This window comes from Tachyglossus aculeatus, chromosome 22 (assembly GCF_015852505.1).
Source record: "Tachyglossus aculeatus isolate mTacAcu1 chromosome 22, mTacAcu1.pri, whole genome shotgun sequence".
In the NCBI taxonomy this organism is placed as follows: Eukaryota; Metazoa; Chordata; class Mammalia; order Monotremata; family Tachyglossidae; genus Tachyglossus; species Tachyglossus aculeatus.
Window position 1 is genome coordinate 20392608 of NC_052087.1, and position 22035 is coordinate 20414642.

Genomic DNA, 22035 nt, shown 5'->3' on the forward strand with positions numbered 1-22035 from the left:
CTCTTGTCTGCCATGTGACCTTGGGTAAATCACTTAACTTTTCTATGCCTCAGTTACCTCATCTGTAAAATAGGAATTAGGACTGTGAGCCCCATGTGGGACATGGAAAGTGTACAACCTGATTAGCATGTAACTACCCCAGCCCTTACAGTGCTGGGCACATAGTAAGTGGTTAACAAATGCCATAAAAAAGCAAACAAAAAAAACCTGGAAGCATAAGTACTTTGAATTCTCATTGTATCCCTACTTACCTTCCTACTTATTCTGTTTTCCTGGTTTACACATGTCTTTTTTTTAAGTGACTGTCTCCCTCACTAGTTTGTAGGCACCTTGAGTCAGAAATCATATCTACTAATTTTATTGTATTTTCCCGAGCACTTAATACAGTATTTGGTATGCAGCAAGTGCTCAATAAATATAATATATAGATTGATTCTTACCATTAACTTGTTCTCAATCTAATCTTGGATTTTATTTCTTCATAGGTAAAGAATTAATTTTTACCTCTCAAATTTTCTGTTCTCAATTAACAATATTTTCATCCTGGTACTTGTGTTTTAATTCCATCTCGTTTCCAGAGATGCTCTCAAACTCTTGCAATTGAAGGAGTCTGGGAAAATTCCCGAATCGAAAGCTTCTCCTGCACCCCCACAAGTGACTGCAGCAACTTTGGCCTTTCCAGCAGCTGAGTCAGCACCGTATCCAAGACCAATGATTCCTCCTATTTCAACTCCAGGAAAGCCCAATGCATTGGTAATGCCTTTTTTTCAGACACTCGATTTGACTTGAGAAAATATATTGATTGCCCGGTTCATTTTGGGGGATAGATTATTTTACAAAATAAATTGTCAGATTAATATTTTGGGGTAAGGTGAAGTTTCTTTAACTCAGTCTATTTTTAATAGCCAGAAATTCACAGAATAAAAAATTATATTAAATGGTGATTATTAACCCTACTTCCTACCCACCTCATGATGGTCTCAGATTAGGAGCTGGATTATTTCCTTTAATACTTTTACTTTATATAAACACTTTGTGCTGTAATTATTTTCCTGTTAAGCTTCAGAAATGTTTGGTATCCTCAGCACAAAATGTATGCTGTCAGGTGTTTCGTTTCTGCTCGCTTCCCTTCCTCATCTCAGTAATTACACAAGCAAATCTTCAAATTTTTCCACTGTGAACATGTTTTGTTTTTCAATCAGTGGATTAGGGGTAGCATTGATTTGACGGCAAATCAAAGGCTTTTGTAAAGGAGAAATATCAATCATCGTCCTAAAGGAGGGAATCTCAATTTTGGGGACAGGAACTGGAAAAACACTGTAATACCGGTTTCATTCAAAACGTGAAATTTGAACATGCCTAGTTGTGAAACAAAGTTCATTTGTATACATAAAATTGGATTTTTCTGTATACAAACAGTCATGATCTGTTCTGTTCACTGAAGAACTGAATGTCATATCCCAACTCTGGGTGAACCTTGTAGTTGCAGGGTAAGTCAGATAAATCTTCAAGGATTATAAAAAATGAATTCAACAATCAGAGGTTTAGTGATGAAAAGTGAAGACAGTCATTCAGAAATGCTTTCACTTGTATACATAAAAGCAGAGAGGAGGTGAAGAAAAAATAATGCAGGCTTAAGTTGAATCAAGACTCATTAAATGCTAATGTGACCATATGATCTTGCTAAGCAATAGTAAAAATAATGTTTCAAGGGAAAAAATTTAGAATGTTGTTTATCCTTGTGAAGATTATATGAATTCAGTGCTGTGGAATTGTGAGGCTAAGATGTTATATAAACACAATGAACACCAGTGTGTTCAATTTTGTCACCATTTGTCCCATAGAGACCTTTGTTTGATGTATTTACACACCTTTCAAAATCCAGGAGAATTGAAATCTTAATTCCAAATGGTTAAATTTTTTTTTGAGCCTTATTCATTGGAGCTGTAAGTTTTTGTGCATGTCACAATTTAAAAGCATCCTTATTTTATGGTAAGGACAGGAACCCAGTTATGAAATGCTATTGTCTTTTACCACCCATGGTTTAATAAACAGATTGTTGTTTCTTTTCAGGGAACATTTACTGAAATCCCTGCCAGCAACATTAGGAGAGTTATTGCCAAGCGGTTAACTGAATCTAAAAGTACTGTTCCTCACGCATATGCTACTACTGATTGTAACCTTGAAGCTATCTTAAAAATAAGGCAAGATCTGGTCAAAGGTTAGTAAAGTTGACTATGGATAATGCAGTGCACAGACTAACCTACCATATATAGCCATTACTTGCCAAAAGTACACTCTCACCTAAGGCATTTTAAGTTTATTAAATGTAGATTTTTATACTGTGCTGTTTAAAGTTAATTCTGCTATTGCATGTGTTTTCATTATGCATTTTGGATAGACTCACATTGTGGAATTAGGAAAGGTTCATCAGACAACACAGTAGGTGCCCAGCAAATATTGATGATAGCTGGGGAAAATGAATGAGATTTTCAGATTGAGGTGCCAGTGCTTCACGTGGACTCCTTGAGTTCTGTAATTCTGAGGAAATTCTCGTCATTTGTGGGGATAAGAAAAGTAGCAATTGTAGCATTTATTGACCACCCACTTGGTGCAGTGCATTGTACTAGGTACTTGCTAAGAATCAATCAATCAATCGTATTTATTGAGCGCTTACTATGTGCAGAGCACTGTACTAAGCCCTTGGGAAGTACAAATTGGCAACACATAGAGACAGTCCCTACCCAACAGTGGGCTCACAGTCTAAAAGGGGGAGACAGAGAACAAAACCAAACATACCAACAAAATGAAATAAATAGGATAGAAATGTACAAGTAAAATAAATAAATAAATAAATAGAGTAATAAATATGTACAACCATATATACATATATACAGGTGCTGTGGGGAAGGGAAGGAGGTAAGATGGGGGAAGGAGAGGGGGACGAGGGGGAGAGGAAGGAAGGGGCTCAGTCTGGGAAGGCCTCCTGGAGGAGGTGAGCTCTCAGCAGGGCCTTGAAGGGAGGAAGAGAGCTAGCTTGGCGGAGGGGCAGAGGGAGGGCATTCCAGGCCTGGGGGATGACGTGGGCCGGGGGTCGATGGCGGGACAGGCGACAGCGAGGTACGGTGAGGAGATCAGCGGTGGAGGAGCGGAGGGTGCGGACTGGGCTGTAGAAGGAGAGAAGGGAGCTGAGGTAGGAGGGGGTGAGGTGATGGACAGCCTTGAAGCCCAGGGTGAGGAGTTTCTGCCTGATGCGCAGATTGATTGGTAGCCACTGGAGATTTTTGAGGAGGGGAGTGATATGCCCAGAGCGTTTCTGGACAAAGATAATCCGGGCAGCAGCATGAAGTATGGATTGAAGTGGAGAGAGACACGAGGATGGGAGATCAGAGAGAAGGCTGGTGCAGTAGTCCAGACGGGATAGGATGAGAGCTTGAATGAGCAGGGTAGCGGTTTGGATGGAGAGGAAAGGGCGGATCTTGGCAATGTTGCGGAGCTGAGACCGGCAGGTTTTGGTGACGGCTTGGATGTGAGGGGTGAATGAGAGAGCGGAGTCGAGGATGACACCAAGGTTGCGGGCTTGTGAGACGGGAAGGATTGTAGTGCCGCCAACAGAGAGACTAACAGACTAACAGAACAGACTAACAAAATGACACATCCTGCCCACAAGGAATTTACACTCTATTTGGCAAACATAAATATTTTTACATCTATAGTGGTCAAAATAAATAAATTAAGCAGGTATATATGCACATATATACCTGCTTTATGTATATATATATATATATATATATATATATATATATATATATATATATATACATACATATGTATATTTATTAAGCACTTACCATGTGTAGAACATTGTATTAAGTGATGGAATAGAATACATAGGTAGGAGTTAGACACAATCCTTGTCCCTTGGGGGGCTTCCAATCAACAATAAAAGAAGGGTCAACTTCTATACAACTGGTTTAGTCAAAGACATTCTTTTCTAGTCAAATGAGAAATCAATTTTTGAATGCATCTCATTTTCCCGCTGCCATTTTTAATCTCATGGATTGATTCTGAGATGTTTTACTGTATTAATTTTCTCTTGTGACTTGAACAAAGGGGACTACTGTTCCCAAAAACCTATAGTGTCTCCTAGTCTCATAATTAACATTAGACCAGCAACAATTATTTGTTTAAATGTTTTCATCACCCTTTTTAAGGACATTTTGTCTTGGGATAGGAATCTGCAATTCTGCACATTTGCACTGCTTTCCAGAAGGTACGGCTGCCTCTCGAGGTCATGCCAAAAGTCTTTTGACCATCCTCTCTTCCACTTAGGAAGCAGTAGCAGTCCGGGCCACTCTTGAATGTAAAGTGATGCCATGGATTGAGTAATCCAGTTTACTCTTAGAATGGCAAAAAGGAAGCCATTAGATTAGGACTTCTTAATTTCCCATAGATAATTCTGCCCATTGTATCTGATCTTGGGCAAATCAAAATCTTTAGGTCTCAGTTCCCTCTTTAGAAAGGTCATACTTATTTCACAGATGAATTGTGATCTTGATCATTTTCGAAAGCATCTTGAACATTTGATGTTTTAAGTTGAAAGAACAGTTCTACTTTTGCAGAAGTTTCAACTAACTAGAAAAATTTACAGGAAAAATGGAGAGAGAGAGAGAAAGAGAAAAATGCACACAGTAGTTTGAAGCTTTCACACTCCCATTTGTATTATGTGTTCTGAACAACGTCCTGCCAACGTGAACTAGAATTCACAATTTAGTTGTCTCTGGGAAAAATTGCCTTGCCTTATGGTTTGCTTATACTGTAATCTTTGTGCAGCTGTGTGGAGAATGGTGTCTGGGCTGCACACCCAGGATATTCTAATTCAGAGCTTCAGAAAATTTTTTGCTTAACGGTATTTCACACTCCAGATGCTGGTGCCTGAAGCAAAGGGTTTTTTTTTCCTGAAATCCTGAGAAATGCTACAGAGCTAAATTAACTCTCATACTTCTAACCGGAAGGTCTAACCCAAGTGATATGATATGATTCTCTTTGGATAAAGCTTTGATGGTTAATTATTAATTCAGCTCTGAATAAAGATGTAGGGAAACAGTTGGAAAGCTAGTTTATTGAAAGTCCTGGGTTATATTCAGACACTGTTCTTATATGATACATTCAGAGTGCACCATTAAGTCTCAGTTATAACTGTAAATTACAGTCTAAAATCTAAAGCAGCACTTCTGTCCATGTAATTGTACTCATGAAGTCATTCACCAAGCTCATCCAGTTGTCTCATGAAAGACTTCCCAACAGGCCCTTCCATATTTGTTTATTTATTCATTTTTCTAATTTCCAAGATTTTTGGTTAGAATCTCTCTCAACTCTCAATCTAAAATAGCCTATTTAAATAAACAAATAAGTCTGATTTTTATACTGCCCTTACTCTTGAAATTGACACTGAAACTATTCGACTTTCTGCTGGCCTGCTTGACATTCATTCATTCAATCGTATTTATTGAGCGCTTACTGTGTGCAAAGCACTGTACTAAACACTTTGGAGAGTGCAGTTTAACAGACACATTCCTGCCCACAATGAGCTCACAGTCTAGAGGGGAGAGAGACAGTAATATAAATGAATGAGCATCTCTTTCTCCTGGGCACAACCCTATCCCTGTTCTGTGACACTTGAGTTTGTGTCCTTGTTCTGAAGTGGACAGTTTCGTGAAGATCACAGAAGGATTCCATTCTCAGATTCTGTTTCAGGTGATCTGGTAAAGGAGAATGTCATTGGGGTTTTTTGTGTGTGTTATACTTGCATACCGTTTCCTGATACAGACTTGGCTGCTGCTCAGCCAAACAAACTTTAAACTTGCCTCCAAGAGCTTCCCAATCAGGTGCCTGCTGCCTCTACATGAGCAGGAAGGGAACCTGGAACCAGGGAACAGCCCAGAACTGCAGCCTCACAGGCTTATAACTGGCCCTGGGGTTCTGACTCCCACCATGGTCCTAGTGGATCCCTCAGGTTGCCAGGCTCTCTGGATGAGAGCTAGGGTGGCAGGGAGCTGTAGTGGGGATGAGGTGCAGGAAAGGATGGGTTGCCATTATGATGCTCTCCTTTTCTCCTTCTCCCCCTTTTCCTCTTTCCTCATTTTCTTCCTCCTCTTCTTCCTCCTCCTCCATCCTTTTTATCTCCTCTTCCTCTTGTCCCCCTCCTTCCCTTCTCTCTCTTCCTTATCTCCCTCTCCGGTCCAGTTCCCTCCCCTACCAGTTACCTTTCCTTACTTAAATTCCTTCCCCTTCCTTTAGCTTCTTTTTTCTCCCTCTTTTCCTTCCCTGAATTTTCAAAGCTCCATTCTCTTGAAACGTCACCCCCCATATCTCACAAGTTTTCACCTCCGCTCAAAATCACAAGTTGGCACCCTTGCCCCCAGCCACTGGCGAAAGTGAGAGGAGACTGGGGGTTTTCAATAGAGGACCCATGCAGAAAAATTGGTTCATAATAACTCGTGACTTATAGGCCAGGGGGAAACTCTTTTCTCTTTATAAAGTTTAGGTGGGAAGGTTTAGCTGGTATAATTTGGTATTCAGTATTTTCTCCCTAGCCTATTTTTTTTCTTGTTTTAATGCACATGAACTAATTGGTGGATGAGACAAGAGCAGAGTATATTGATTACATTATATGTATGAAATATAGGGACCGGGTTAACGGATAAGTGAACTATAGCTACAAGTCTGTTTAAAAACTGTCTATGTATTTTCTGATATTCATATCAGAAGAATTTGCATTGTTTGGAAGCCAGCAGTCATCTTATCTGTGTACTGGAGCGGCAGTCTGAAACCTCAGATAATTCTTTTTATCTCCTCCAAAAATCTTTAATATGCCTTGGGGTTGTTGCTACTGTAGGTGTAAAATTGCAGCTGATTGTCTGTATCTTGCCACATAGCACTGGTCATGCGTAAGGTAATAGTCTCTTCCCACAAGCTCTTTCAAGAAGTGTAATTCAGCCTAGCCATTTTCCCCCCACTCTTTCCACATAACTTGAGGGGGACCCTGTGAACTATTGTGGGGGGCCTCAACATGGCAGTCTGGAGACCGAACATTGGCAGTCCTATCAGGAGTTTGTTCCATTCCTCCTTCCCCTTTGTTTCTTCCTAACTGCTTCTGGCACATAAAGGAGGCATGCTTACTCTATTTCTCAATTGGGATAAGGAAATTATTGAGTGCTGTGTGTGTTTATAAGTAAATACACATTTGTTTTACAATCATTGGGGGAAATTGACTAAAAAGGGTCCAGTGCTATGGACCCTTGTACTAATATCCCAGCTAACATTGCTTTACTTCTGGCATTAGTCTGCATTTTGTTTGATTTGACACATCATAATCAAATTTGGAGTCTCCTTTAGTCTGCAATGATCTGGATTCTGAGGATATGGTTTAAATTGTGTTAATCAGAAGTATTGGATTTTGCTTTTCAGTAATTGCAGCTGTTGTACAATTTTCAAATCCCAAATGTGATGCGCCTTCAAAGAATAACTGCTGTATTAAGTGTGATGCTATTTTTGTATGATTTATACACTGGAACTGAGAGTTTTGCCCACTCTGCATCTCATCTTTCAGGAGTCCTACTACAAATGAAAAACCTTTATTGACTAAGAAATTAAACATTTTTATATCAACCTGCCAATTTGAAATAAACTATGGCATTTCTTAATATCTACGTGAATATTTTTATTGATTGTGTCATATTTCTCTTTCAGATAACATTAAAGTGTCAGTAAATGACTTTATTATCAAGGCAATAGCTGTAACCCTCAAGGTATGTCACAGAAATTTTGAAGTGCTTGTGTACTGATAACGATAATCTTTTAACTTTCTGTAACCCTCATCACTGGTGAAGTTTTTAAACTTGACGTTTATTTGCAGTTCTTCTTTGGATTCTGACTTAAAACCTCCAAGGCTCTTTTCCTAAATAAGGACTATAATCCAAGTTTCCGCACTTGAATTGCTTCAAGTGCTTTGTGTATTTAATGTGATATGGAAGTTTAAGAAGTTAAAATAGGCTTTGTCTTGCTTTGTCAGTAATTTTTGTCCTTTCATGATTGGAAAGTATATGTATTTTTTTTTTACCTTTGAAGAATAAAGGACATCTGTGGCAGCATCCTGTTTTGTTCCTATAGTACAGTCATCCATCATGTAGATACCTGAATTCTCATCTTAAGAACAACTGTTTTCTGAAGGCATTTCATGGATAGATTGCTTTTATGGGTTCTGTCCCTGCAGTGTATGGACAAAAAGGCATTGATCTTTTATTATCAGAGTTTGCATGAGGAGGTTACTGTATTTCTGCAGTGTAGGTTACGGCAATATTCTTATTTGTTCAAAGTGCATTTGTTTCCCGGAGCTGATTGGAAATGTGTTACAGTGCTGACCAAACTCTGGCAAGTTCATTTCTGACTTTTGGGGGAAAATTTGAAAAATTTTTCCTCAAGAATTCACCTGTTCCAGTATTGTATTTCACTGTTTCATATAGTCTCAGTAGAAAAATGTGATACTTGTTTAAACTAGTTGACAGGACAGAAATACATAAGTTTTCGAAAACTGAATTTGTTAGTCATCTAGCCTATTTTTAGTATCTTATTTGCTTCTGCTTTCTCCTGTGTTTCTTTTATTTTTTAAAGTATAATTGCAGTATATTTCTAGGGTGAATTAAAAAAGAATTTCTAAGAAGTTCTCCCCCCAACCCTTGATATTCATCAAATAATTGTGTCCATGTTTTGTTTATCTTACAGCAGTTCTTGTATTATAGCCAAAGCTTGCTCCTTAAGAATAATCTCCCTATCAGCTAATTGGTAATATCCTTATAAATGAACAATTTTCTCAGAAATTGATATAATCTCTTCAGCTCATTAGAACTGAGTAGACAGCTTTCAGTAGAGCTTTCCAGGATGCTGCTAGTTTGTGGCTGAAAGACAAGCTATTTAATGTATGTAAAGCATATAGTCTGTGCTTGGCAAAAAAAGGCAGCTGAACATGCGGCTGTTTGCTTAGTTCCACATTTTCCTTATTCAAGTTACTTTAATGTAGAAAATGTTTGCACCCTATTGAATAGAAAAAATGATTTAGAATTCAGGTCCATTTCACATGCTATTGCTCTTCTGCATGTTTCTTAGAGATATTGATTAGAAATCTGCAATTATCTGTATTGCTGGTGCCTGAATCATCAGTCTGTTATTCACACATCTGCATAAAATATTAAATCAGAAACCTGAGAAATCAGCATAGTGAGCAAAATAGAGATTTCAAAATTGCTTCAAATTGACTTTGGTTTGGTTTCAGGTATGACTACAGAGATTTTTGGGGGGGTTGGGGGGCATCATCTTTAGTCTTTGTCCGTTTTGATTTCAAGAAGCAGCATGGCCTAGTGGATAGAGCCTAGGCCCAGGAGTCAGAAGGACTGGGTTCTAATCCCGGCTCTGCCACTTGTCTGCTGTGTGACCTTGAACAAGTCACTTTACTTCTGTGGGCCTCAGTTACCTCTTCTGTAAAATGGTGATTGACTGAGCCCCATGCGGGACATGGACAGTGTCCAGTTTGATTAGTTTATATATACTCAGCGCTTAGTACAGTACCTGGCACATAGTAAGCGCTAAACAAATACTTTTAAAAAAAGGTAGGGAGGAAGATGGTGTCCCATTACTTTTCTAGCCAGTTCAGTAACCTTTCTGTGCACCTTCTCCTGGGAGGCGCTGGAGTGGCCGTCTCCACTGGCACATTTTGGGGAGCAGCAGGAAATATGTCCTGAGTGGTGAGGAAAGCTGGGACCCAGCCTGAGTGGGCCTACCCTGGTCCCAGCCCATGTATGGCATCAAACTGGATCTGAATTGAGCCCTAGCCAAACTGAAATCGGATCTGTGCTTGCTTTCAGGGAGTCTTATTGTTTATATGCAGTGTCACATCATCTGCCTGCCTAAAATGTGCTTCCTTGCCCCTACCTTCCCCCCCAACCCCCTTCCCCTCCATTGAGGATATAAAGGGAGCAGGAAGTCCACCTGCTGTGAAGTGGACTAGGCTTTGTGGCAGGGTGGATCTGGGCAGTTTCCAGTGTGTTCATGGGTTGAGAGGAAGGCATATGCATTGTATATGGGGATGGAGGTGCTGGAGGGAGGCTTGCTAGCCTAAGGGGTACCGTGGACCACATCCCTTAGTAGTGGCACAGTCCCCACATTTTCAGCTGTCATCCATCACTTTCCACAAGGTTGTTCATTTTTTTTGTAATCCAGTGCATCAAGCACATACTAAATGTATCTACCCCAGTGCTTAGAAGAGTGCTTGGCACATAGTAAGCGCTTAACAAATACTACTATTTTTAAAAGTCAATCCATCCTTCTTAGAGGTGGAGAGGTCTTTAAAATCACTGGCATTGGTTACGGAAAAGGTGAGGTGACAAAAAAAGAAAATAATTCTTTATTAGAATGTAATGTTTGAATCATCCTGGTGGGATTCACATCTTCAAACATGGGATGTTGAACTTCCAGCCGTGTTGTATTTTTCCAAAATATATGAAGAACTATTGTATATGATCTTATAATGCAAATCTAAGTGCTGCATTATTATAACTGACAATATGAATGTTATTGATTGTTTTACTGTAAAGATTGTTTTGCTAAAGAATTTGAAACAAAAAATGGGTTTTTAGATCTTTCCCTTTTCAAGCTGACTTCTTCAACTTTAGTCCTTACGGATGAAAAGGAGAAAGACCCATTTCATCTTTTTTTATGTACCCTGAGTATTTGGACATTGTAAAATTGCTGCAATATCAATTAATCAGTCGTTGTATTTATTGAGCACTTCTGTGCAGAGCAGTGTACTGAGCATTTGGGAAAGAACAGTACAACAGAGCTGACACGTTCCCTGTCTATAATGACCTTACAGTCTAGAGGGGAGGCAGACATGAATATAACTAAATTGTTATACTAAGTGCTGAGGAGTTGAGTGAGGCAAAAATGTCAAATGCCCAAAGATCACAGATCCAAGAGCATAGATGACAAAGAAGGGAGAGGGAGCCATGGAAAAGAGGGCTTAATTTGGGAAGGTATTACAGCTCTAATAGTGTTGCACATTGTAAGATAATAATAATAATAATGATGGCATTTGTTAAGCACTTACCATGTGCAAAGCACTGTTCTAAGCTCTGGAGAGATACAAGATGATCAGGTTGCCCCACATGGGGTTCACAGTCTTAATACCCATTTTACAGATGAGGTAACTGAGGCCCAGAGAAGTTAAGTGACTTTCCCAAGGTCACACAGCAGACATGTGGCGGAGCCGGGATTCAAACCCATGACCACTGACTCCAAAGCCTGTGCTCTTTCCACTGAGCCACGCTGCTTCTCTAAGATGAAATAGACTTGAAATGTAATATGGTGTCATCATCTTTAGGATTGGACCTTGTATTAAATAAACTGTTCCTGCTAGTTAGCAGTTCATAAATATCCCTGGAGATCAAAGAGTGCCCCAGAAAACCAAGCATGGAACTTTGGCTTCTGCTCTTGGTGGACTCCACTTCTATAAAAGCTTTTGTTTTCAAAAGTGGTTGTATTTATGAAAATGGATACTCCCAGGCTCAGTATAGAGTTTCTGTCCCTCTTCTGTGCAAAACTGGCAAGCAACTATAGTGTATTCCCTTGGTGTTACCAGTAGGGCAATGCTCTCAGAGTGGTTATCCAAGTATTCCTTGTAGTAATAGCATTTTATTCTGTGCAGAGAACTGCCTGAGGCACTTCTTTTCTCCATCAATGTGTAATTTAAAGGAGTGTTGGCATCGGGAAACCTGTAAGAAACTTCCTGATTTTTGCCTTACTAGTGTTTTCCAGGGCTGCTATTTCCTCCATCCCAGAAGACTATGTTTAAAGCCATAGATTTTATTTTAAGTGCCATGTTGTTATGGGGCTATGAAAAAGATTCACATCTTTCAAAAATGCAAATGATCTCTGCTTCTGTTTGACCGCTGCTTTTAGGTGGGGCTGGCTTGGCATTATCCTGTTTTAACTTGTATACCTTTCAAGAATACCCATATGGGTTCACAGAAAGATGTTTTCTTGGACACATTTAACTACTTATCCTAAGGCTTTTATCTTTTATTTCATTCTGTATTTCTGTTATTTTGTTTTTTCTATTGTGTCCATCGCCAAACCCTTCTCCACCTCATTATTAGATTGTGAGCCCCATGCGGACTGTGAACCATGTGTAACACTCACCTGTGTGTTTTTTAATACAGTACTTTGTATCTAGGAAGCACTAAATACATACTATTACTACTACGAAGGCACCAAGTGCTTAATATAATTTTAGATCATTTTGGTTTCAGCAAGGCTTCACCTTCATTTGTCAGGCTTGTGAAAATTCACCTTTGTTCCGAGAGAAACTTCTCTTGAGACCAAATGGTTCACTTTTTATTTTTTTTCCTCTTGCTCCTGGCAATTCATAAAGAAGATGTGATCTTCATACTAAAACTGTAGTCTCTTCCTCTGTTAATTACCTTTGGAAAATGCACGCGTGCATGTTATTTTTGTATTTTTCCAGTAATTGGTTGTGCCGAAGCTGCTTTAACAGATGTCCTTCTGCTTCTCTCTTCTAGCAAATGCCAGATGTGAATGTGAACTGGGATGGAAAAGGCCCGAAGCAGCTGCCCTCCATTGACATCTCTATTGCGGTTGCAACAGACAAAGGTCTCATTACACCAATCATTAAAGATGCCGCCACCAAGGGAATTCAAGAAATTGCTGCCTCTGCCAAGGTATGTTTCAGATTGACAGTAATGTAAGAATATCCAGCAGTGCAACTTTCTCCTACCTTAATCTGAGGTACAGTCTAGACAAAGGATGATTTTTAATTTAAATGCAGCTTGACAGTTGAGTGAGTGCATGGAAGAAGCACAGGTTGCCATGTAGTGCTTTTAGGCTAGATAAGCAAAGTCCATCGTTTAATTTGAGCATAGCCTGGAAGAGACTTTGAGAAGTCCATCTTCATGTTTTCGGGCCATGCCACTTAGAAGCCAAACAAAAGAGGCAATATTCTACCACCTTTTAACGACCTTCAGAGAAAGCCTCCGGAGCCATTTCATGGGTATAATAACGAGAAGCAGCGTAGCCTAATGGATGGACCATGGGCCTGGGAATCAGAAGGACCTGGGTTCTAATCCTGCTGTGCCATGTGTCTGCCATGTGACCTTGGGCACTGTGTCCAACCTGATGAGCTTGTATCTACCCCAGTGCTTGGCATATAGTAAATGCTTAACAAATACCACTGTCTTGTCTTATGCTGTTGAGTCATCTCCTACCCATAACGATGCCATGTCCACATTCATTCGTTCATTCAATCATATTTATTGAGCGCTAACTATGTGCAGAGTACTGTACTAAGCGCTTGGGAAGTACAAGTTGGCAACATATAGAGATGGTCCCTACTCAACAGCGGGCTCACAGTCTAGAAGGGGGAGACAGACAACAAAACAAAACATATTAACAAAATAAAATAAATAGAATAGTAAATATCTCTCCCAGAACACCCCACTTCCATCTGCAATCATTCTGGTCATGTATCCATAGAGTTTTCTTGGTAAAAATATGGAAGTGGTTTACCATTGCCTCATTCCACGGTAAAGCTGAGTCTCTGCCCTCGACTTTTTTCCATGCCACTGCTGCTCAGCACAGGTGAGTTTTGACTTGTAACAGATTGCCTTCCACTTGCTAGCCACTGCCTAAGCTAGGAATGGAGTGGATATGCCTCTGTTTGACTCTCCCTTTCGTAGTGGAGACTGGTAGAGTACTGGAAATTCTCCAGGTGCAACCCTGAAAGGGAAACAAATACCATTAAAAAACCACAAACCCCCACCCCAAATTCTTCCATGTTGAAAATGTGTTCCTTATATCGCTCCTCAGCCCCTTATGCTGAGCTGGAGAATATTTCCTCTTATTTGGACCTTGCTGAAGGTAAAGAACAGTTTGTTGCCATCCTTTTGAATGCTAGATGTTGCCAGGAGTGTAAACTTGGCAGAAACTTTTGTCGGAAAATGACAAAAAAACCCACTAATCTCATCCTGAATAAATCTCTGAGAGGAGGGAAACAAAAAAAAAAGTTGTCAATCTCTGATCACAACCATTAAAAATCTAAAAGTACTACAAGAGACCAGTTTTAAAATTTCACATAGCATTCCTCTGATTTGGTGGCCTGATCTTTTTATTCTTGCTTTTATGTTATTTTTTTTGGCTTAAAAAATACAGACCTGGAGGAATTCAGTAAACTGACAAAGACAGCACTTCTATATGGCATTTGCTAAGTGCTTACTATGTGCCAGGCACTGTTCTAAGCACTGGGGTAGATACAAGGAAATTAGGTTGGACATAGTCCAAGGCCCACTTGGGGCTCACAGTTTTACTCCCCATTTTCTAGATGGGCTAACCACAGCACAGACAAGGTAAGTGATTTGCCCAAGGTCACACAGCAGACAAGTGGCAGAGTCAGGGAATAGAACCTAGGTCCTTCTGATTCCCAGACCCATTCTCTCTCTAGTAGGTCACGCTGCTGCTATGATTTCAGAAATATTCACCTTTATTTTTGGAGAACTGAAGTTTTCGGCACGCTTTTTTCTTTTAAATGGTATTGTAAAGCGCTTATTAATATGTTGAGCACTGTTAGGATGGGACAGATACAGGTTATTCAGTCGTATTTATTGAGCGCTTACTTTGTGCAGAGCACTGTACTAAGCTCTTGGAAAGTACAATTTGGCAACAGATAAAGCCAATCAAGTTAGTCATGCCGGATTACCGTTCCAGTTCCATATGGGGCTCATGGTCCAAATAAGAGGAAGAAAATGCTAGAATATTAAGCAGATGGGTCCTGCATTCAGACATTATTAGTTTGTGGCTTTGTGCACGTCTCCATCTCTTCCCGAATATGTTTACATTTTTAGGAGAGGCAGCAGCCTCCCTGGGCCATTCGTGGCTTGCCCAGTGATGCTTTGGCAAAAGTAGGCAAGTCAACAGGGCCAGCCTGGTGCATGAACAAGCATGTGTGAGTAGGGACATGTGCACTTAATAATAATAATAATAATAATAATAATGGCATTTATTAAGTGCTTACTATGTGCAGAGCACTGTTCTAAGCACTGGGGAGGTTACAAGGTGATCAGGTTGTCCCACAGCGGGCTCACAGTCTTAATCCCCATTTTACAGATGAGGTAACTGAAGCACAGAGAAGTGAAGTGCCTTTCCCAAAGTCACACGCTGACAATTGGGGGAGCCTGGATTTGAACCCATGACCTTTGACACCAAAGCCCGGGCTCTTTCCACTGAGCCATGCTGCTTGTCTTGATGTGCCAGTGATTGTTAGGGATTGGCAAAGACAGGATTAGAGTCCCCATTTTCAGACCTGCAGTGATCCAGATGGGCAGAGCAAGAGAACACTGAGTTAGCCTGAGTATCGGAAGTCGTGAGAGGTGACAGGAAAAGCTAGTAAGCACATGTGAGTAGAATTGACTTCTAATCAGTCAATTGCATTTATTGAGCTCTTACTATGTGCAGAGCACTATACTAAATTCTTGGAAGGATACAGTACAACAGAATTAGCAGACACGTTCCCTTGGCCTCAGTTGCTGAAATCTTTGAAAGGTTTTATGCCAGGGCTCCCAGGTCTGGCTGGTTTACCCCCTGTGAATCAGGGTGGGTGAGGTGATGATCACCATCCTTCCTCTTCCTCTTTTACTCCCACCCCAGGGATAAACAGTTGAGGTTCACTTGCCTGCATGTTCCTGGATCCTTCTCTTTTGCAACAACTAGCTGGTACAACACGGTTTTTGAAGGCTGGGATGGCATTGTACAAGGGCCTTCAACAGATTTGGACTTTTACTGTCCCATTTCCCTGAATGACTTTGTCCCTCAATTTATTGAAACTCAGCGGCTAGCTGTTTTAATCCTTCATCTAAGCTATGGGAATGGGAAAAGTCAAGTTAATACAGCAGTTGCTAAATGATTTGGCACATTCACATATGAATAGCCTGCCAATAATCCTTTTGTTTATAGAATCATAAAAGTGCTTAACTACTTTAATAGTGAATGTGAAACTATTCAATTAAAAAATTATCGCATCTTTTCTCAGGCCAGTAAAGTACCTTTCAAGTCTTTGGCTGGTAGATATCACTGGAACCTGTGCAAGTAGTATCCACCATGCTGTTTTCACATCCACATTCCCAGGGAAGTGAGTGGGGATTGGAATTTCTAGAACCAGGAGCTTTCTTAGGAGGTGGCCTGGACTCATTTCCCAGAATTCAGGATGTGGGGCCATCAGCAAGTATGACTGTGACCAAACTTGGAACCTGGGAATAGTACAGTGTACTGCACATAGTAAGTGCTTAATAAATATCATTTTATTATTATTTATTATCTTAAACTTACTTCTTACTGCTCACTGCCTCTTAAAAATCAATTTTGAACATCTGTTACCCCTCCTAGCCCAATAGAGTGTGTTGCTTTCATCAAGAAATGATGTCATTGATCTTTTAAAAAAAAACGCCATGTTAAATCTCTTTGCTGCAGGCAAGGCATAGAATAGTGGAGCTGGGAGGGGATTTCAAGAGGTCACTGGTTCAGACTCCTGATTCCAAGCAGAAGAATGCGTAAACAATCCAGGACAGATGGCTGGTTGCCTGTTCCTGATTTTAAAGATCTCCCAGAATGGGAACTCCTCAGCTGCTCCAGTGTTGATGTGTGCCCCCAGCTGAGGTTTTTTCCTTATGCCCAACCAAACTCTCCTGCAGTTTAAAAGCTCTCGTACAGTCCATTGTGGTCATCGAGAACTTGTCTGATCCTCTGCCTAAAAACCCCCACATATGCTTTCCAGGAAGTCTTCCCAGATTAATCCCCACCTTACTGGACAGGACATCCTATTAATCACCCTGAGTACTCAGGTGTAAATCTGCTTATTTAGTATGTGTATTGACTCATTTTTGTTCACTTCCGCTTTTACTAGTTGAATATGTCTTTCTGCTTTGGTTTCTTTTGTATCTTTATAATTTGTATTCATCTGTCTTTTCCTGCTCCTTGTGTGCAGGGATTACTTCTTGCCATTTCTTGTAAATTCCTAAGTGCCTCCTCTGCATACTGTACATGCTTATTCAGTAGATAAGCAGTGTGACCTAATGGATATATAGAGCATGCCTGGGAGTCAGAAGGGCCTGGGTTCTATTCCCAACTCTGCCATTTGTCTGCCGTGTGTCCTTGGACAGGTCATTTCACTTCTCTTTGCCTCAATTACCTCATCTGTAAAGTGGAGATTAAGACAGTGACTCTTGTGTGGGACATGGACCACATCCAACCTCATTAGATTGTATCTACTCCAGCGCTTAATAAGTAAGTGCCTGACACATAGCAAGTGCTTAACAAATACCATAAAAAATAACTTTGTTGAAGAGGGTGATGTTGCAGTCATGGTCAATGATTGATCACCAAATTGCCCATTTAAGGAAAGAGACATTTGCAGATCGCTTTCTCTTTGCTCCCTAGATTTCAGGGTCTAACACAGATCACAGCCCATCTCCTTTCATCATCATCATCAGTATAATTAGCCATTCCATTGTTATTTCAAATCCAAATCCTTTTTAATCAGTGCTCACATCTGTGATAGTTTGAGTTGGCGGTAAAATCCTACTTTTGTCTAAGAAAATTAAAACAGTCTGTAGCTAATTGTTCATTAGCTACCATCTGTGATTGTTATACTATAAATTAATCTTTATTCTAGTCTGGCTTTTATTCATGTTCTGTAAGATAATTTTGTTCATTAAAGACTGGTTATTTTGACTATATTCCAACCCATTTATATTATTGTTGCTTTCTCACAGTAGCCTTGCTTGGCTTATAACCAAGTATTTCTGTGTTAAGTCATGAGCAGAAAACTTGAACGTTTGTACTTCTGTGTTATTACAAATAAAGGAAAACTAGCCTACATGCTTCTTTTTTAATCCAAAGGTGATGAAAGTTTGATAGTGTTTCTTTGAGAGAGATTGTCTCTGTCCCTCACCTCACCCCAAACTTGAGATAGAGTTACAAAGCTAAATGAGGTCAACTAAAATTTTAGCAATATGTTTGCTGCAAAACAGACACCATAATTACATTACTCATCAGGGAACTAGAAGCTCACTAAAATGTTGAGCTCACTGAAATGGCTAATGGTCTTCAGTCATTCTAGTATTTGAAAAATTAGTATTGAAAATGCCTGGAAAATTTTAAATATCAGTAGGAACAGAAGACACCAGACATAAGGAAAATTTAAATAAGGGCACAACTGGGAAAGAGTAGGCCCAGTTAACAAAAATGTTTAAACTGATATGGCAAAATCTTCCAATTGGCAGGAATAATTGTCTGCAGTATTGACTGATTGACTATCTTGAGTGTTCATTTTTCTATTTTCATTTTTAGGCTCTGGCAAAGAAAGCAAGAGATGGAAAATTGTTACCAGAAGAATATCAAGGAGGATCTTTTAGGTAAAATAGAAATCTTAATTGCCTTTAGAATAATAGGGGTTTTAGCAATTTGACTTGTTCTGTAAAATACAGGTTTTCTTCATTTTATTTTATTTTTACCCCAGAAAGTTCATCCTCTTTGACATTTACCTTTTAAGATAATAGAAACCATAAGGAGAAAACCTGTCCAAGGCCATTATCGGTATTTTCATATTAAAGAACCTTTCAGAAAATCAGAAAGAAATGTTCAAGTGCACTGAAATGGTTGTTCCCTTTGGTGGAATCAGTTCATTTTGAAATAACCATGCACAAGTTGCCCAAAGGGTAAATGTGTTTACATATTCAAATTAAGGCATCATTTTTAGGTGATAAGATTGTTTGTGTTTAAAAGAGAGGTTTTGATAACTCAGTCATTTTTATTTGCTTTTTAGTATTTCCAACTTGGGAATGTTTGGCATCAGCGAATTTAGAGCAGTAATAAACCCTCCTCAGGCCTGCATTTTGGCTGTGGGAAGCTCTCGACCTGAACTCAGACTTACCCACGATGAAGAAGGAAATACCAGACTGCAGCAACAGCAGCGTATGACAGTCTCCTTGGCGAGTGATTGCCGAGTGGTAGACGATGAACTGGCTTCAAAGTTTCTTGAAAACTTTAAGGCGAACCTAGAGAATCCTATCCGGCTTGCCTTGTCATAAAATGATTTAAAATGGAATTGGTCTTTGCCTTAGAAAAATGTACAGGTTGTTACTAAAAAGTTACCATCTAGAAGAAAATAACTTAAATGGTTGGTGGAAGACAGAGAAATAAAATATTTAATTTATTTGCATTTATTTGAGGGAGAAATGTTTCTGACCCATCTTTTGACCATGTCCAACTTTTAGAAATCAATATATTTTAAAGCTAGAGATGTTTAAAGGCTAATCAAAGGGAAGAGGATATTTATATATTCAAATTCCAAGTTAACCAGTCAAATAGCTAAAAGGTTATTCTTCATCTATATGTACTTCAGATTGGAAAATGGTTATAAAATGTGAAGAGAGATGAGAACATTTCAAGGACAGAAATCTGACTTTCTTATGATGTATATTGGGTTAAAATTGAGTATGTCATCCATTAACTGAATTTAAGCTGTGTTTTTCAAGCATGATTCCAGCTTGTATTTGAACCACAGCATTGAAAATGAGTAGCAGATGTTCTGATACTCATTCATTCATTCGTATTTATTGAATGCTTACTGTGTGCAGAGCACTGTACTAAGCGCTTGGGAAGTACAAGTTGGCAACATAGAGATGGTCCTTACCCAACAACAGGCTCACAGTCTAGAAGGGGGAGACAGACAACAAAACAAAACATGTGGACAGGTGTCTAGTCATCAGAACAAATAGAATTAAAGCTAAATTTACATCATTAACAAAATAAATAGAATAGTAAATATGTACAAGTAAAATAAATAGAGTAATAAATCTGTACAAATGTATATACAGGTGCTGTGGGGAGGGGAAGGAGGGTAGGGTAGGGGGGATGGGGAGGAGGAGAGGACAAAGGGGGCTCAGTCTGGGAAGGCCTCTTGGAGGAGGTGAGCTCTCAGTAGGGCTTTGAAGGGAGGAAGACAGCTAGCTTGGCAGATGTGTGGATGGAGGGCATTCCAGGCCAGGGCGAGGACATGGGCCGGGGGTTGACGGCGGGACAGGCGTTTTGAAAGCAGGATTTCATCTTGAGGGATTGTGTAGACACCTGAGGTCTATATGTTTGTTATGTTACTGCCATGAGGGGAGTCTCAGACTCTTTCTGCTCATAATATTGTTACCCTGTGAACTTGCAAAAGCAAGATGCATAGGAGTGGATTAACAATTAATACCACTTAGCCTTGAGATGGACAGTTACAGAAAAAGAAAATAATTCATAAATGCATTTATCGTATTGCCTGACAACTTATGTAAATCAATGTTTCACATAAGGTCTCCTTCCTGAAAGTATTTAAAAGCTACTCTTAATTTCAAGTAAAATGTTTTCCCATTCACTTTAATTTTTCTTGATTTTCTAGAGTAGACCGTAAGCTTGGCATGGGCAGGGAACATGTCCACTAATTCTTTCATATTCTACTCTCCCAAGTGCTTAGTACAGTGCTCTTTACATAGTAAACACTCAGTAAATATGACTGATTAATAGAGTATATGGAGTAAATTATGGCACAAGTTTGATAAATGTATCTTACAGAGGGTAGAGCCCATAATTTGAAATAATCAGAATATTATCCTGCAATAAATAGGAATTGCATCAGAAATAAAATTAGAATTCCTTGGGTGAACTGTAATACCTTGTAATCCCAGTATTTATGCAATATCTGCCAAGAAGAGAGAGTTATAAAATTGGGCAAATAGCCAGATGGTAAAATTTGATTTGTATTCTTGACTACTCAGTACAGCTCCTCATTTAGTCCAATCTCTAGTCAAGATCAGCATTGAAATACAGATCAGTTCTTAAGCAAAAGTGTCTCATAATTATAAGAATTCCCTGATAACTTCAAGTGCATAAATGAACGGGGGTAAAATGGAAATGTAATTCAATTAGAAACACACCCATAAAGAAACAGTGTATGACATCATTGACTATTTAAGTTCCATACTGCAGTATTCTGTTATAATGGGAACTCCCGGATGTTACCTAAAACATGCTGCAATCCATTGGGAGAAGCAGTGTGGTTCAGTGGAAAGAACACGGGCTTTGGAGTCAGGGGTCATGGGTTCAAATCCTGGCTCTGCCAATTGTCAGCTGTGTGACTTTGGGCAAGTCACTTAACTTCTCTGTGCCTCAGTTACCTCATCTGTAAAATGGGGATTAAGACTGTGAGCCTCCCGTGGGACAACCTGATTACCTTGTAACCTCCGCAGCACTTCCAACAGTGCTTTGCACATAGTAAGCGCTTAATAAATGCCATTGTTATTCTTTTCAGTTTAAATCTTGAACTTCAAATATAAAAGCATTATTCAAACATTCTTAAGAGTTGAAAATTTTAAACCACTGGAGTAAACTAATACCACTGCTAAATGCAAGAGTCGTATTTCACAAGTTAAGTGCTTAGTACAGTACTCTGCACACAGAAAGCGTTCAATAAATACCACTGATGATGATGATGAAGTTAAATCACTTTCAGGGTAATTCTAAATGAAGCCATTTGCTTTTGAGCTATGTCTGAGCAATCTGACGTTCGAATTGCATAAGCACTGAAGCACTGAAGGGTAAGAAATTCTGAATTTGGTGCTTCAATTTCTCATCTGTGACAAAGGAATAATGAATAATCCCTTGCCTACCTCACACGATTGTCATGAGGATGGATAGCTGATGAAAGTATTAAGCAGGAAGAGCAGCTCACAAGAAAGGTGCTATATATTAATTGCTGGTGATGATATTCTCCTTTTTTGGCATAACTTTTTTATATAGTTTGGCCTACCTCTGAATTTGATTTCTAATTCAAATTTGGATCAAGATGTGAGCATCTCTAGTTTAGTGGGTCCACATACTTTG

General features: G+C 39.5%; 1 protein-coding gene and 1 non-coding gene across 2 annotated transcripts in view; one reads left to right on the forward strand and one right to left on the reverse strand.

The window, feature by feature from the left end:
- PDHX (pyruvate dehydrogenase complex component X) overlaps positions 1-19340 on the forward strand; it is a 54854-nt gene extending 35514 nt beyond the window's left edge. Inside the window, exons 6-11 of the mRNA XM_038764971.1 lie at positions 579-753; positions 2074-2221; positions 7753-7811; positions 12633-12791; positions 18466-18530; positions 18941-19340. Coding sequence (XP_038620899.1) covers positions 579-753; positions 2074-2221; positions 7753-7811; positions 12633-12791; positions 18466-18530; positions 18941-19205 — 871 coding nt within the window. The 3' untranslated portion in view covers positions 19206-19340. The remainder of the gene's footprint in view (positions 1-578; positions 754-2073; positions 2222-7752; positions 7812-12632; positions 12792-18465; positions 18531-18940) is intronic.
- LOC119944330 lies at positions 13718-13855 on the reverse strand. Its single transcript, XR_005455819.1, has one exon. It is a non-coding gene; the product is annotated as a small nucleolar RNA SNORA7 (small nucleolar RNA).
- Positions 19341-22035: the final 2695 nt, after the last annotated feature.